Here is a 17,962-nt window from a genome sequence, read left to right on the forward strand (position 1 = left end):
AGAGTTTGTGGGGTCAGAAACTGCTTCAAAGGCATCACCACAACTCCAAAAGGACTGGCCTATCGTGCCTTGAGTTGAACAATGCTGCTAGGAATGAGGGATCGGGCCTTGCTGGTGAAGCTACAACCGTGGTCGGCACAAAAATTCTGTTGGAGTAGTTTATAAGGGTTTCACAAACCAAGACAAGAGGTGAAACTTTGAAGCATCAGCAATCAATCATATATCTGCATTGCATATTGGTGTCACAGTCTTTGCTTTATTCTGCATTCATTGAAAGCTTGTGATTGCACATGCAACATGTTACTTGTTAGAATGCTGATTAACCCAGAGTCAATGGCTATCCTAAACACAAATAGACATTGAAATACACTTTTCTGACTCAGTGATAAGTTTTACAGAAAACTTCAGATGTTACAGCTTGAAAATAAAGAGAGATATTTTGATCCGTCTAAAGAGAGGTATAGTAGCAAGCCTTTCAAGCAATGAGATCTTTACACCGGGGTGAAGAACCATCCCAGCCTCTCCCGATGGCCACTGCATCTTGCTGCCTCTATTCCATGGAGCTCTGTCACCCCTACAGCAACAATGCTTGCAGTATTCAATACCTGAGCAAACCATTTGCACAATTATACCAACCATATCAAGAAAAGGAAATACCAGAGAGATCTTGATCGCTTTGGTGCACAACAGAGAAGAGCAGTGTCACTCTTGTTCTTCAATGCATATTGCGTGTACACTAGCACCTGGAAACCTCACAAGCATGAGATGTCTGTGTGATAACATAGGCAAAAATAGCATAACCGGAGATGTATTTTCAGAATGCACAGTTTCAGCACAAAAAGGCTTTGTTTCTAGCTTTACCTGTAACACCCCATCATCTGCACGAAAAATTTTGAGCTTTGCATAATGGTGATTGTCCCCAAAGTCTAACTCCATTTCCAACTCCTTCAAGCCATCAACAGGTGGAGAAGCACTAGAGTGCTCAGAGCTCCTTTTCCAATCCCCAATACTAATATAATTACTTGTAAGCATAAGATCCTCAATTTTCACAGAAAAGGAGAGCTCTGCAAGGTCTGCATACAAGGAGGCTTTTCCTGCTTGTTCAATATGCATCTCACAATCCAAAAGATTGTCTGTCTTCCCTGTAGCCCACCATAATGATTGCTTCTACATCAGCTCTCGCAAGCAGAAAAATAAGAGACACAAAGACAAGCATTGCATGCCATTGCATGTAAGCAGAGATTAAGTACAAATAAAAAAACCTTCTGAAGTAGCATCCAGTTGAATTGAAATTTTTGATTCAAGCAGATTGTAAACACGTATGGTGGGCAATAGCACCAGCTCTTGTTGCTCTTGCCATGCAACAATTGAACGACTTGCTTCATGCTTGTCATTTGGGTTCATGGATGCAACAGGGACATGTCTGCGTGTGCTCCGAATAAATAGGTGCACTCCAGGTGTACTCTTTGAAACGCCGGCCTTACCACTCTCGTTTACTTTCGGGGCACAGTAAACAGTGCCAAAAGAATGTGCTAAATTACGTCCTTTGAGAGATTTTCTTAGTCCATACTGCAGTTTCTCAAGAAATCCTAAGCTACGGATAGGCTTTGCTCCTTTGATGTCTTCTGACCAATCAAACTCAGATTCCTTGATTTCTTCATTGGCTGACATGAGAGAAGAACCAGAAAGTGACGGTTGTGTAGGGCGTATGGACAAAAGATAGTTCCCTGCAGAAAAAAACTTGTTCTTTTAATCCTGATTTTGTAAATGCTGTCCTGAACCTAATTTTTAAATGACAGAGATTGTAACCACATTAAATGTTAGTCAAACAACATGTAAGGTGCTGTGATGTTTGAGCACCTTGAACTTGACAAATCAGAATTAATCATGACACGAGTAGAAGTTCCCCCCCCCCCCCCCCCCCCCCCCCCCCCCCCCCTTTGAAATGGCAGAATCCATGTAAGGACATGTCAGAGTCATTCAAAGTAAGGACATGTCAGAGTCATTCAAAGTAAAGGCCTCTCAAGGCTGCTGTGCCTTGGCAATTATCTTAGAAAGGTGATAAGGACGTCCTGCCATGATGGTAGACAACTGGACTGGGAAGCTGGTCTCTCCTCCATCCCGACCTACTTGGAAGCCTTGGATTGATTCACATTAATTTTTGTTTGCGCTTACTCTACATCCACATCAGAGCCCACCACCCGCACTAGCGGTCTGGCCCCATGCCCAGAGGGGTCCTCAATGATAGAGCTTCATATATTTTGCACACCATACACCCCCGACCCAAAGCATCGCGGCCCTCCACCCACCAGATACAGATCCACAAGGCTCTTTGACACCATGACATGCTTCCATCACGAGACCTAATATTCTCTTGGCCATCAGATCGGTATTGGCTGAGGTGGGCATTACCATTAGTTGATCATGGCTAGTTTACCTCATACACAGGGTCATATGCTGATATCCCATGTATACACACTAGTGATAGTTTTTTTTTTAATTCTCTCCCATTTAACAATTTTAAAGCCAGAAGCTATCCTCTCCCATAGTCTTTCCTCGACTGGATGGCTCAACCTTTCTTCAAAAAATGGAACAGTCAATCTTCCCAATGTCTTCACACAGAAAGGGCATGTCAACCACATTATATCTTTCCACAGGAGGGGACATCTTGCGTATCCCATATTTACCATTTGATCCAGGTGGTTGGAGGGCCATTCTTTTAGAGTTTGCAGATTTCCATTTGATCTTTAGTCCAAGCTGTGCAGTGCTATAAATGGAAATCCCATCAATGATCACTATCAACCACATGATGGCATAAGAATCTGAGTTGCAGTTGAGAACGCACTTTTTGTCCACCCATGCAAGATAGGTTTGACATTCTCCACTTGTTTTACGGCAATATTTAAGGGTTGTTTTAGCAGGTATATCACATGACACGCTTTTTAAATAATATTTTTTTTTAAAGGATTTCTGTGGAGAAAGAATACAGATGCGCACTCGACCAAACAGCCACTATGCACAGCCTAAAAAGTCCACTTACTTCATACAACTTGTAGTTTAGATGATTTGTGGATGGGTCATCATATTTATGTCTAATAGTAGGATGAATCACATCAACATTGAGTTGCGATGCTTACTGCCACAAGAAGATAGTAGTTTCTTATGTGAAAGGCCAAATGAAAAGGGTGGGACTCATGGAAAAAGAGTGCCACAACAGGATAAGCCATCTCCAAGTATCAATCGAATTCAATTTCATTTGTGGCATCTAGAAGATAAAAATGGTTTTCTCCCTAACACGTTCACAGCTAGAAGTGACTCCGGGCCTCGTTTGACCCCACATACAGAGACCATACAAGGTATTAGGATTTCGCAAAAAAAAAAATTATTTAAAAAAAAAAACACACACACACACACACATTGATACCTTGAAATACAGAACCTCAAGCCATAAAAACCTCACATCAAAAAGCCTGTAAATTAGAAGGCTACAAACTACTCTTAGACATACCATCTTTCAACATCCTTCACATGCACTATAAATAATTATAACTAGAGCTCATTCCTACATTACTCTTAGATATACCATCACCTATGTTCATAATAATGTCTATTTGGGATCAAACATCAACATATGCATACTGTGAATTTTTGCCACCACCACATATGTACATGATATAGGCTACAATTTCTTCCTGCCACCCTTATCCATATTGCATAACAAAAATCCCCTTCATGAAAACAAATGCCTATGTGGGTCGAAATCTACACCCATAGGCTATATGATGTCTGCCTCTAAGATTGTCCTGCTGAAAAAATATCTCTTTTAACATGCTTAGGTTTACTCAGAGCCTCCATAGTTACCATCTTCTACATATATATATATGAATACAAGTCAACCTTTGCACACCTATAAGTTGACCTCTTTAAACACTTAGCATTGGTTGTACATCATGCCCACTATCTGCTTATAAATAATAGAGCAAATAATTATATCATGCAAACTGTCAAGGTAAGTATATACTAAAGGCTTTACTATTTGACTCAAGGATGTTTGTAGATTTTTTCATAAATTATGGAGCTTATATTGTTATGTATTCTAATATTTTTTTAGTACTTATCAAATAATGTGCATATTTATACATAGTGGTAGATTTTGTCCCAAAAAGTCCATTAAAAAAGTCTTATTTTTATTTGACAAAGATTTATATTTCTTTAAGTTATGTAGACTCCTATATAATTTTGTAAGTCAAGTTTATTTTTGTCACAAACAACAGCAGTTTATAAATCTACAAAGGTCACACTTGTTTTCATTCTTGAAAAAAAATACCAAAATTCATGTATTTTTTAAATTTATACATGGAATTCTAGATGTGTTTTCAAAAAACTATGTTTTTAAGCCATTTTTTAGATTTCACACATATTGGGAGAGAATCTTTTTAGGTAACCCTCGTCAGTCACCTATTTTGCTTGCAATAGTGTTCACATGCATGAGACTTGTGAATATGCCACATGCTGGTAGCTTCCAATGCATGTTGGGTACTACCAATGCATGTCCATAGCTGGCTAGGCCGGCATGCCGATAGCTTCCAACGCATGCTGGTAGCTACCTAAGCATGAAGTAGCTTCCAATGCATGTCGGGTGCTTCCTAGGCATGTTGGTAGCCTCCAATACATGTAGGATTCTTCCTAGGCATGCCGATAGCTTCTAGTGCATGTCGAGAGCTATTATGAGCATTTGGCTAGAATTTAATGGAGTGCAACAGGATGTGTTTTGCGAGAGTTATGGCAAAAAGGACAAGAGCTAAACTTTTTTGGCAAAAGCAATATTAGAATTTAAGATAGACAAGTACCAAAAGAATTAATTTTTGAAAGAATTAGAGAAGCTAGATTTATTAACACATTTTTGTTCAAACTCAAGAAAAGCATACCGTGCTTATCTCGTATAAAATATGGATGAGGCATGCTATTTGTATCATTCAATTTTTGGACAGTCTCCTTCTTGGCATAAGAATAAAGAATCTACATCAAGTACATGGGAATGAAATTGAAGGCATTCCCATGAAGAGACATTGTAAGCATTGGAATTCATGTAGACTCTTGCACCACTTGGCGTGCATGTGTTGTCTTGAGCTTTTGTATCAGTGTTTTTCAAAGTAATTTTTAATAAGCAAGTCTATTCCCATTGTATTATAGAACAAGTTAGGACTATATTTCATAGCAATGTATGTCAGCATGAACTTGACATACTCCAAGAATCCCATTTTGGCATAGAAGGTGGGCATCTCAATGCTTGCACCACACCACTTAGAAAATCCTTCAAAGCCATCTCTAGTGGCCTACACTCTTTAAGGATGTCACATAATACATCAAATGTTGTGACAAGTGCCAACATTTAAGGCCCAAAAAAAAGCACAAAGGCAAGATGGAACTCACCTTGGCATTTGCTTGCAACCATTTGGGAAATAGGGTATAAATATTGTTGGACCCATTGTCTATCCGATGAAGTAGATTTTGGGAAACACGAACTGGATCTCAGCTGTCTGCTTGTTGCTCATTTTATGAATGATAGAAAGGGTCAACTCTGGAATGGAAGTAGGTGGGAAACTGTATTAGATCTGTCACGGAAGGATTCTTTTTAGGGGAAAAAATGGCCATGCCGGGATCCTTGTAAGGTACCCAAGGCTATTCCGAGCAGTTATTGTAAAGTAGCTAGTGAAGACGTGATCATTGTAAAGAGGCTTGACCTGATAAGTTTCTCAAAAAGTTTTAAAGGGCCATAAGAACTCGCTGCTAAGTGGGATATATCAACTTTCCTTTTTTCCTTGTTTGCAATTGGTTTCTTTTTGCCTTGATGAGGTAGGTCCTTCTTGAAGAACAAAAGCATCTTCTATTAACAAAAATAAAGGGCCATAAGAATTCGCCACTAAGTGGGATATATCAAATTTTCCTTTGGGAGTAGCTTCTTTTTTTTGAGATCCGTATTTAGTTCATAGTTAAGATGAATTGCATTGTTTCCTTTGGTGTATTTATGTCCTCAAATTTATTTTGTGTTAGGTCTTCTCAGAAAGATATGGCTTCATCATCAAGGATTGGTCGCCCTAAAAAGGATGCTCAACAATTAGTAATTGCACACTTTCAAATTCCAAGATAATGTTGTGAATTCCGTGCTCGCTGAAGCTCCCGCCCCCCTCCCTGCTCGCGTTGCCTGCACAGCTGCGCCCGTCGCCTTCCCTACCTGTTCGCCCCCTCGCCTCCCCTCGCTCCTCGCGCCTCCCCTTGCCCCCCCGCCTGCCTTCGCTGCTGCGCCCTACATTGCCCGCCGCCTATCCATTAGCCCCCCCCCCCCCCCCCCCCCCCCCCCCCCCCGCCTGCATGCGCTGATGCGCCCCCTCCCGCCTGCCTTCGCTGCCGCCGTCCTGCTTTGCTCGCCGCCCTTCCTCACCTTCGCGCCCCCCCCTTTCTTCGCGCCCTCCTCCCCTCTGCAGCGCCCCGTCCCCCCCCTCCGCCAGCTCGCTTTCCTCCCCTCCCTCTTGCGCGCAGCTCCCGCCCTCCCCCCCTAGGGTTTCTCCTTCGCCTCCCCCCCCCCCCCCCCCCCCCCCTTTTTCTTGCTTCCACCCCCAGGGGGTTTTGTTTTCCTTTTTGCTCCGTCTTCCGCCTCTCTGTGTGCAACTCGGTTCTAGCAGGATCCCGCCTTCACCGCAGCTTCAGACTCTGATGGAGGCTCCTCCCGCCCCGCCTCAGAGGGACTCATCCGCAGCCCCCTCGCCCGCCCCTGAGGACACCCCCATCAGGCTTTCTCTTTCGCCAGAAGAGGAAGCGAGCCTCACCGCAGAGGTGGAACGCCTCCAGGCTCATTCCACCATCTGCCGTATAGTCGGCACTCGCCCCAGCAGAGGGGAGATCAGGGATCTTCTTCAGGCCTGCCTTCTTGCAGATGTGGGCAAGATCCTGGACGTACAACTACTGGGCCGTGGACATTACCAGATCGAGTTCGAGGCCGCCCAGAGCGTTGCCAAGGTCCTTGCCATGAGTCCCCTTGACATCAGGGGTGCTCGGGCTTTCTTCAGACCTTGGCAGCATGGATTTGACCCAGCAGCGGCGGAGCAGGGAGAGCGCCTTTTCCATGTTACAGTTTGCTTTCCTGGACTCCGCCGGGAGTATCTTCCGCTCCTCTCCAGGCTCGGAGCATTGGTGGGCTCGGTACTAGAGACTGGCCCCTCGCAGCTTCAGTGGTGGCCAGAGCAGCTGGGCTACCTTCGGTCAGAGTGTTGGTGTCTGACATCTCCTTCCTTCCTAAGGTCATTCAGCTACCTAGGATAGAGGGGGATGGATAGATCAGAGAGTGGAGTTCTCGGGGCTCCCGAATCAGTGCTTCATTTGCAGGCAGGTCGGCCATCTGGCCAAGGCCTGCCCTCGCAGGAGACCCCGACCCTCACCACAGCAGCAGGCTACTGATGGCCCGCCCAAAGATTCGGCTTGGCAGGCTGCCTCCGGGACACCTGCTTAGGCCACAGAGACCTCGGAGTGGCAGCCTGGACAAGGGCGCCGCCGAGGGAGACAGCCACAGTCTCAGCCTCACTGGGTTCCCGTGAGGAACAGCTTTTCTCCCCTCCAGGAGGAGACCCCCGCGGCGACGACTGAGGACCAAGAGATGCCAGCACCCCTCCTTCACCCCCCCCACCCCCGTCCCCTCCCACCGCCTCGCTTCCACCATCGCCTCCTCCCGTCTCCGCTCCGGTTTCGGCAACGGCTCCCCCTCCACCCCCCTCGCCCCCCCTCCTCCCCCTCCGCCCGCCTCACCTTCCCGGGAGGTCCTGGCAGTCCCCTGGCGTTCACCTGCAGTCCGGAGGGCGCTGAGCACTGACCTCGCTCGAGCATCACAGAGGAGACCTACTATGCCGATTCGGGCTTCACGGATTTCATCTATCCGCAGTCGGCTGAGTCGCCTTGGCATTAGACAGCGCTCGGAGGCTTTTGATTATGCCTTCACACGGCTTTTTGGAGCATAGGGCCCCCATGAGCCAGCCCCCATCCGAGTTCATGTAGTGATACCTCCGGCCCGCGGGGAGGAGGCACTAGACTCAGCGGTGGCCTTCTCGTTCCCTCTATGTGGCCCTTGCGACCGGGAGTGGACTCTAGAACTCGCTCTCAGCACTTTGAAGACTCAGGCAGTTGAGTTTTCTCATCACACGAGCGATCTGGAGGTGACAGATGTGATAGGCCGACTTGGATCCCGGGAGTGTGGATACCTCAGGGATTCGACATTTGGTCATTCGCATAGTGGCAGACTTAGCACGCGACCCTGGATATGTGTGTATACACGAGGTTGCTCTGTCAGAGCGAGAGGCAGTCGCCATGGGCCACAGCCACTGGCGCCTGATCCGGGATTCTTGCAGTACACCGGGTGCGCAGATTCGCAGCCGCTCGGATGGGGACTACTCTCCATCAAAGCCGCTTGCGAAGGCCCGCCGTACGGCTGAGACAGCATCCACCTCAGCAGGGCATCCATGAGGATCATCTCATGGAATGTACAGGGCCTTGGCGGAGCACATTTTATACGCTATCGTGGGTGCTTGAGGCAGGAGCTTCAGAGATGCCTGGTTGGTGGCAGCATTGATATTTTGATGATGCAGGAGCACCACTTGGGTGAGAGCAAGATCCGGAGATATGGTTCGGTGATGCCTGGTAGATGGGACACTTTTTGGTCTGCAGGGTTTGGTCCTTTGGGTGGACAGGGAGGAGTATGCATGGTCATTGGAGATGTATGGCGGCAGGCCATTGTGGATCGAGAGATCATTGTGCCTGGTAGAGCACAGTATGTCATTCTGAGGATGCATGATGAGCTATTGGGCGTGCTCAACGTCTATGCGCCCAATCATGCTAGTGCCAGAGCAGAGTTCTGGACCCAGGTTACGGATGCATTGCGAGAGGCCGCACATTGGTGTGTCGGGGGAGACTTCAACATGCTTGAGGACCCGGCAGATAGGGTGGGAGGCAGTCATGTTACAGTGCACGGCACGAACCTTGCAGCTTGGGACCGGTTTTGCATGTCACTGAGGATCACTGATGCATGGCAGCATGGGGCTTTCTCCCGGTCTCAGGACAGTCTTAGTTTCTCTCGGTCGGATCGCCGGCAGGGAGGGACTAATCTATCACGGATTGATCGCTTTTATGTGGGTGACTGGTTAGGGGAGCGAGGGGGCTCTGTCGGCATTCTCGCTGGCACCTCATTTTCAGATCATGCGCCAGTTATCTTGACATTGGAGGAGAGGACACGGGAGCCCAGCTTGCAGTTGAGGATCCCAGAGAGGGTACTTACAGATCTTAGTCTCGCTGAGGACATTGAGAGGATCTGGCATGATAGTCAGTGCTCTGACCAGGATGCAGCGGGCTAGTGTGCCCAGGGACTCATCGATCTTAGCTCTTTTCTGCACGCTGCAGCTTTGACACGGCTGGGAGAGATTCGCGAGCGGGAGCATCGGCTGAGACGCAGCCTTGCTTCTCTACAGCGCCTTCAGGAGCAGCAGCCTGCATGTGAGTGGGTGGCGTCCCAGCTGAGACAGGCACGCCAGGAGGTTAGAGAGGTAGAGGAGCAGAGACATGAGTTTTACTATCGTCGTCAGGCCTCTCAGTGGACGCAGCTTGGTGATAGAGTGACTGGAGAGTTTTTTGAGATCACTGGACCCCGTCATGCGTGAGCAGGAGTCCGCCAGCTTGGTAGACCGGATGGATCGGTAGCTACTGAGCTCGGGGAGATCAGAGCCATTGCCATTGCATTCTATAGAGACCTGCTTTCAGCGGAGCCAGCCACTGAGGATCGAGATGTTTGCAGACAGACTGTGTGGGCCCATGTGCAGAGGAGGGTCACAGACCGTATGCGTACAGTTCTAGGTGCGCCTCTGTCAGAGATTGAGCTTGCCGAGGCCTTGAGGGTCCTGCCGCGACATAGTTGCCCAGGGGAGGACAGACTGACGCCGGCCTTTTTTATGCGCTATTGTGACCTTTTGGGACTAGGCCTCCGCAGGGGCTTTCAGCATGTTTTGGACACTTGGGTGATGCCGCAGAGCTTTTCAGAGGGCTTGATCTATCTTATCCCCAAGGGGGAGGGAGTATCAGATGATATTCGGCATTGGAGGCCTATTACGATCCTCAATACTGTCTACAAGGTCTTAGCAAAGGCCTTGAGTTTGAGGATCCAGCCCTTCCTGGGGGAGTTGATTCATGCTACTCAGACAGGATTTGTCAAGGAGCGCAGTATCCTTATTTGATAGCTGTGGAGGTCGAGATTGGGTTGCCATAGGAGGATAAACTACCTTAGCAAATTTGGTGTGCGGACGTTGTGAGTCGTTGTGTCTGACTTTGTGTAAGTGTTCGCATCGATTTGTTTGATGTGAACGTGGGATTTGGGGTGAGACAAGAAGAATTGTAAGCAGCGCACATAGAGCAGCAATAAAGAGAAGCCATAGCTTTGAAAGAGAAAATTTTACACACAAAAGACAACAATGAGGAGCTCGAGTAGATGTATCAAACGGCTTCCTCTGTAGTGTAGAGGTTCAATGCAAACCTCAAAGGCACAACAAGCAGTTGGAGAAAGAGACATATGAGGGAGGAGTGTGTAGAAGATTTCAGTTAGTCTACGCAACAACTTTTTAGCAAAAAAATATCACTAGTAGCACACACATGTAAGATCTGCCGTGAGAGAGAGAGAGAGAGAGTAAATTAATGATATTACAGTGCACCCTCGATTTCATGATAGTCTACAAGAGAAACATTCCATGATGCGATCTTGTAGATGTAATTTGCATGAAAACAGATTGACGAGGATAATTTTCACACATTACCTAGATGCATCCTCAAAATTCAAAGATGGTTGCTAATGCCAATCAACAGGTCAAACCTACCAACATTGAACGAGGACAAAGCCTTTCTCAGCTCTCCTTGTAAATTCATCGCATCAAAAGCTCCCATGGAATCATCAATCACGTCACCATCTTCCAATAATACAACAGCACCCTCACCCTCACGATTTGGCCGTCTGCATCGGAGCTCCAATGCAAGACCACTTGCATTATGAATCCGTACCATAGGTGAAACTGTTACAACAATGCCATCCTGCATGTTGGCAGTCCAGCATGAGACATTTTAACGTCAAAACCACAAAATATATACACGTAAAGGGAGATGATAAAAAAATGCAAAACATGAATGAAACGTAACAGGTCTTTTCTACCTGGCTTTGTTTAGAAACATCTACCACGATTATAGGGCCAGAAGATCTTTTATGTCCTGTTCAAATTTTTCAAAAACTGTGATCATCTACAAGGAGTTCTCCCCATTTGGAGGATACAAAGATGCAATCCCTTATGAAATACAAAAATTGAGATATCCAAGAAAAGGATGTCTACCTTCTTTGCTTTCCAAGCGTGTTCGGACAGCAGTGACGCCTGGTTCTGCTAGTGATATATGGACAGAAGAAGACAGGGCAGTGTCTGTCTTCTCAAGATAAAGGAATACTGATGACGATACTTTTGCTGGCCATAAGTCCCTTCGAGAAGTCATGTTCCTTGAAGTGATGACCCAGAAATATGATACATCAGTACACACATATTCTTAAGCCTTCATTTAATTGCCCCTTGAATCTCTAGTTTCTTTTTTCTAAAGGCAGTAGAAACCTAGATTACAGGCTTGAAATGGACAGGTAACATTTTTTTCAAGAGTTGTGAATTTACCTTACAAGAAAGGTATCTGTTGTCCAAGCTGGAATCTTTACAACCTCTTTGTGATTTTTGTTATCAAAGCTACAACAAAGATCCAACCCTGTGTGATTTTCAACCTGTTCACAGCAAAAATGAAATTAAACCATAGTAGCCTTACTGATCCTCTATAGATGTGCGATGTCAAGCTTGTCAAACACAGAAGAAATGTAAATGTGTCCAGAGTGCTTTCAATTGTGTCCCCCTAAAAGCTGACCTTTTTTTTTTTCAGAAAGTGACTTCTATTAAGTATGAAAAAGACATACAACAATCAGAGCTATAAACCAGAAAAGAAACGAATCACCCCAATATGTAAGCTAATTTCAACCACTGAGGAGCATCATGATGCCATGAAAGACCTGTGGTACTAGAGGAAAAGAAGACGCCATGGTCCCACTCCCACATGAATATCACACGCTTTGCCTACGCAAAACGAGAGGGCCCCTGAATACGAGACCAAGTAGCTATAAGAGTATAGATGATATCACCCCATATAGTACTAATGCACTGAGACCCAAAATCTAGACACCCTCAATAGCCTCCGTGCATCTAGCTCTCCAAATCTGCCATGCTGTAATACTCGCAACAATCTCCCAACTGGTGTCAATCCTTTGTCTCGGGGGTGTATAATCAAAGTGAGGGACATCCTGTAATAAACCATGATGGGCAATACCTCTACGAATGAAAATAGCATAATCTGTACCACTGGCCTCATAAAAAAGTTGCGGACTGGACTGGGAGAGCCAAGTAACTGCCCCCCAAGTCACATGCATGTCTTGGCCACTCAATTTGCCCATAAGTTGGGCTACAGAACCCCAAATCTGTTGTGCAATGCTGCATCCCCATAAACAATGTTGTACAGTCTCAGAATCTGCCCCACACCTAGGGCAGGAAGGTGCTACACCAAAAACCGATCTCCACTGATTGGTGGGGAGACCACCATGCAAGAATAACCAAAAGAAATGAGAGATCTGGCTCCTTCTGTATGAGTGCCAAAGTCTATGCCAATATCAGCACTATATCACTGGAAAAATATCATAGCTCTCCCAATGAGGCCTGAGAGTAGGGATCCTATGCATCTATCGAGTGAGGAGAAGCCTGGCATTCCGGACAGCGGTGAAACTGAAAAAAGGAAGGCTTTTCAAAGGATCGAAGGCATCAATCCACTCCAACTCTCCTGGATCCCACTGAAGATATCTGATAGGACTGCCACCATATAACCAAAAACACCAAGAGCCATAAGTCACTATCTGAGGAGAAGGGTCAATCAACCAATGCTTCCCCGAACGACCAACAATTCTTACTAGACTAAGCCTAGTATCTGGGATGATCTCCTCAATCTCCCTCCAAGCATGATAGAGTAAATGATACAATCTGTAGCCTCCTAGCCCAGGAGAGCAATGACCTACAGAGGTATGCCTATCCTCGAAAAACTCGAAGTCAACTCGGATGATAGTCTCCATGAAAGGTTCCAGAGAGTCACTCATGCGGAATAGCTGTATCAATCTGATCGATACGAATGCGAGAGCCCCTAATGTCACATGCACTCTGCACTCAGTGCATGGTGACAAGATGGCTCATCATTAGAAGTGCAGCAGTTGTACAGTTTTAGAACCCAATAGGATGATAATTGTCGTACGCCGTGACCCCATTGTACATCCTCAGTCCAGGATAAGTCAGGCACGAGCTACGTAGGTCATTCCTCAGCCTTAGTGGGTCAGTCAGTCAGTCAAGTCCCTTAACCCACTTGGAGAGAATCATTCATGCATGTAGAGTCAGTAGAAGCCTTAGGGTTTGCATCAGAAAGCACTCTGCATCTTGCATAATATGCATACATATGCCTGTGCATCATTTAGAACATCCCCAAAGCCTTAGGGAATTTACTGGGATTTATCTGGTATTTTTCCCATATTTATTAGTATTTATTTAGCATTATTTGCATTATTGGGCATTTATAAATATTAACTTTATTAAATGACCAACCTCCAGTTAGTATAAATAGGCTTGCCTAGAGCCTCTTTTGTCATTCAGTCTTCATTGTGCTAAGAGCTCTCCTCCTTCTTGCTTTCAGCCCAAGACTAATCCAGCCCTAGAGCCCATAAGCTTTCTTCTCCAGCCCCTTGAGAAACCATAGCTTCAGTCAGCCCTAGGCGCCTGCTATCAGCCTCCAATCAGCCTGTTTTCAGCGCCCAAAGCAGCCCTGATTCAGTCCTCTACAGTCTCCAATTCAGCAGTACATGCATGCGTTTCTGTCCAGCAGCCTCAGGACCTCAGCGTTTCTGTCAGCAGCTTCAGAACACCAGCGTTTTGCAGTCCAGCAGCCCTACAGGTCTGCGTTTCAGTCCACAGCATCCTCTACACTTCAGCGTTTCTGTCCACAGCAGATTCCAACCCTGAAGATTCAGTCTACAGCAGTTTCCAGCCCTGAATCTGTTGTTTGCATCAGTGTCCAGCCTTCTGTGCATCATCCACACATTCAGCAGTCATCTCGTGAAGGTAACATAGCATTCATAAGTGTTTTCAGCATTCTAACATAGTGTAGAATAGTCCACCTTCTTCTTCTCTCAGCCTCAGGTGTGCAGCCCTTCCTCATGCCCTTGGGAAGAGTGCATAGGCTCGAGATCAAGTCATCGAGGTGTTTCTACAGCAGTGTACAGATCACCCACTCTCCGATCCTCCGAGATCTTGCGTTTGGCTTATCTACAGTCCACAGTCATTCTCTCTAAAGAAATAAAGCAAATACTATCTTGTTATCGGGATAGGGGGCCCTTCAGTGGGTAATTCGGGACCCAATCTGGTGTACAGTTCTCATATCTCTCTCTCTCAACTCTTTAAAGTTTGAAGTAATGAATTGGATTGCTAAACTCACGAAACTCAGGATACAGAAGACGGTGTGAGCATTTGTGTGACAGAATCAACCAATACAAAGACTTCTGCTGCATATCACATTGGTATCAGATTCAGATTGTCCACACACACCGTATCCTAGCGTGGGGGCATCCTTGGATGGTTAGATTGCGTTCCGGCACGACCACCAACTTCAGCATCATGTCTACAGGAGAGAGTACTCATCAGCCGGAAGACGTCTCCCCCGAAGGAGACCTTGTTCTTCCGCCTACAGCAGACACCATAGCTCTTCTTAGAGCTCAGAACTAGCTTCTCATGGAGCGTCTCCAACTCTTGGAGGCAGCAGCAGCACGTCCTTCTACACCTCCAGCAGCACCCGACTACATCTCCCTCTTCTTATCTGCGTATCATGAAGCAAAGATTGAAACAAGTGGACAAACGTTGTCCCAAGCTTTCATTCCGTAGTTTTGGCCCTTTTCCAATAGTTAAGAAGATAAGTGATGTCTCAATGAAGTTAAAGTTGCCTGCCAGTTGGACAATGCATGATGTTTTCCATGTTTCTTGGCTAAAACCATATGTTGGTCCAGAAGTGTTTGATGTTTCAGATGAACAGCAGCCAGACGTGGTAGACGAGGCAGAAGTTATTGAGCCTGAGCAAATCCTTCTTCATCGATGGAAGCATGGTTCCAGTCGACGAATTCGTCAGTTCTATACGAAAATCCGAGATCGAGGCACCCACGAAGCCGTATGGCTCGACGAGGAGTTCTTCCAGGAGTACCCCCAGTTATTGGCGGACTACTTGGAAGCCATGAACCTGCCGCCAAGCTAATCAGGAGGGAATGTCACATGCACTCTGCACTCAGTGCATGGTGACAAGATGGCTCATCATCAGAAGTGCAGCAGTTGTACAGTTTTAGAACCCAATAGGATGATAATTGTCGTACGCCGTGACCCCATTGTACATCCTCAGTCCAGGATAAGTCAGGCACGAGCTACGTAGGTCATTCCTCAGCCTTAGTGGGTCAGTCAGTCAGTCAAGTCCCTTAACCCACTTGGAGAGAATCATTCATGCATGTAGAGTCAGTAGAAGCCTTAGGGTTTGCATCAGAAAGCACTCTGCATCTTGCATAATATGCATACATATGCCTGTGCATCATTTAGAACATCCCCAAAGCCTTAGGGAATTTACTGGGATTTATCTGGTATTTTTCCCATATTTATTAGTATTTATTTAGCATTATTTGCATTATTGGGCATTTATAAATATTAACTTTATTAAATGACCAACCTCCAGTTAGTATAAATAGGCTTGCCTAGAGCCTCTTTTGTCATTCAGTCTTCATTGTGCTAAGAGCTCTCCTCCTTCTTGCTTTCAGCCCAAGACTAATCCAGCCCTAGAGCCCATAAGCTTTCTTCTCCAGCCCCTTGAGAAACCATAGCTTCAGTCAGCCCTAGGCGCCTGCTATCAGCCTCCAATCAGCCTGTTTTCAGCGCCCAAAGCAGCCCTGATTCAGTCCTCTACAGTCTCCAATTCAGCAGTACATGCATGCGTTTCTATCCAGCACCCTCAGGACCTCAGCGTTTCTGTCAGCAGCTTCAGAACACCAGCGTTTTGCAGTCCAGCAGCCCTACAGGTCTGCGTTTCAGTCCACAGCATCCTCTACACTTCAGCGTTTCTGTCCACAGCAGATTCCAGCCCTGAAGATTCAGTCTACAGCAGTTTCCAGCCCTGAATCTGTTGTTTGCATCAGTGTCCAGCCTTCTGTGCATCATCCACACATTCAGCAGTCATCTCGTGAAGGTAACACAGCATTCATAAGTGTTTTCAGCATTCTAACATAGTGTAGAACAGTCCACCTTCTTCTTCTCTCAGCCTCAGGTGTGCAGCCCTTCCTCATGCCCTTGGGAAGAGTGCATAGGCTCGAGATCAAGTCATCGAGGTGTTTCTACAGCAGTGTACAGATAACCCACTCTCCGATCCTCCGAGATCTTGCGTTTGGCTTATCTACAGTCCACAGTCATTCTCTCTAAAGAAATAAAGCAAATACTATCTTGTTATCGGGATAGGGGGCCCTTCAGTGGGTAATTCGGGACCCAATCTGGTGTACAGTTCTCATATCTCTCTCTCTCAACTCTTTAAAGTTTGAAGTAATGAATTGGATTGCTAAACTCACAAAACTCAGGATATAGAAGACGGTGTGAGTGTGACAGGATCAACCAATACAAAGACTTCCGCTGCATATCACACCTAAGATGTTGAATGGATGCAACTCTCCGATCCTCCAGAAGACTCCTGAAGGTCTTCCAAGCAAGAACTGTGTATGCACATCTCCCATCCTAACCCCAATGCATATAACGAGATGCACCAAGTGGCCAACCGGCCTCATCCCTGATGAGCTCATTCCACATAATAGGTTGTCTATCAACCTCATCCAGAGACCTATATGTGAAGCCTCCAAGAACATGGCTGTGTCATCAGCTAACTCAGAGCCAACCAATTCCTCTTGACTACGAAGGGGCAACCTCAATCCAGAAATACCAGCAATGGAGCAAAGAAAGATGCTCATTGCCTCTGCAACTATGATATATAATAATGGGGCTAAAGGGCAACCCTGCCGTACTGAGCGAGAAATCTAAAACCGAACTCCTCTATCACCACAAACGAGCACTCTAATGTGGGCATCACGATACGTGCATGAAACTCCAAGTTTGCAAAGCAATGCCCCACACTGAACATCTGGATCGATAATATTCAAGCCCCCCTCTCATTTGGGCTGAATAACTGTGAGCCAAGCTACCCTAGCACGAGTGTCTGAGGTGCCATCCAAACACATCCAGAGAGAATTGCGGATCAATCTCTGCAATTGGCCAATGCACGCACGAGAGAAGCACCAACAAGAGACAATAAACCAAGCTGAGGCAAGCAAAACCTGATTAGCCACCAAAGCTCTGGAAGCTAAGTCTAATCTCCTGGAGATCCAATGGAGGAGCTTCTTCCGGATACTCATAAGTACGGGAGCAAACTGTTGTGCAAGAGAAATATCAATCCCAACTTGGCATCCCAAATATCTAGCAGTGCATCCTCTGCTGATGCAAGTAAAACCAAGCTCTGCACCCCAAGCAACTCTCGGTGAATCACTAACCCAAAAACCAACAGATTTGTGCCAATTAATGAGTGCCCTTGCTGCCAAACAGAACTCCTCTAGTGCTACCCGGAAGGAACATAAGCATATATGTGAAGCCTTCAACAACATGGCTGTGTCATCAGCTAACTCAAAGTCAACCAATTCCTCTTGACTATGAAGAGGCAACCTCAATCCTGAAATACCAGCAGTGGAGCGGAGAAAGATGCTCATGGCCTC

General features: G+C 46.2%; 1 protein-coding gene across 1 annotated transcript in view; it reads right to left on the reverse strand.

Annotated features, from left to right (window-relative positions):
* Window positions 1-396: 396 nt before the first annotated feature.
* The window catches only part of LOC147630074 (uncharacterized), a 70,690-nt gene continuing 53,124 nt past the window's right edge, over window positions 397-17,962 (reverse strand). Inside the window, exons 13-20 of the mRNA XM_086811697.1 lie at window positions 11,730-11,833; window positions 11,406-11,563; window positions 11,231-11,286; window positions 10,902-11,112; window positions 1,263-1,727; window positions 862-1,142; window positions 658-743; window positions 397-574 (exon numbers count right to left, since the gene is read on the reverse strand). Coding sequence (XP_086667823.1) covers window positions 412-574; window positions 658-743; window positions 862-1,142; window positions 1,263-1,727; window positions 10,902-11,112; window positions 11,231-11,286; window positions 11,406-11,563; window positions 11,730-11,833 — 1,524 coding nt within the window. The 3' untranslated portion in view covers window positions 397-411. The remainder of the gene's footprint in view (window positions 575-657; window positions 744-861; window positions 1,143-1,262; window positions 1,728-10,901; window positions 11,113-11,230; window positions 11,287-11,405; window positions 11,564-11,729; window positions 11,834-17,962) is intronic.

This window comes from Cibotium barometz, chromosome 17, assembly GCF_041138505.1.
Source record: "Cibotium barometz isolate CiBa-2024 chromosome 17, ASM4113850v1, whole genome shotgun sequence".
NCBI classification, from domain to species: Eukaryota; Viridiplantae; Streptophyta; class Polypodiopsida; order Cyatheales; family Cibotiaceae; genus Cibotium; species Cibotium barometz.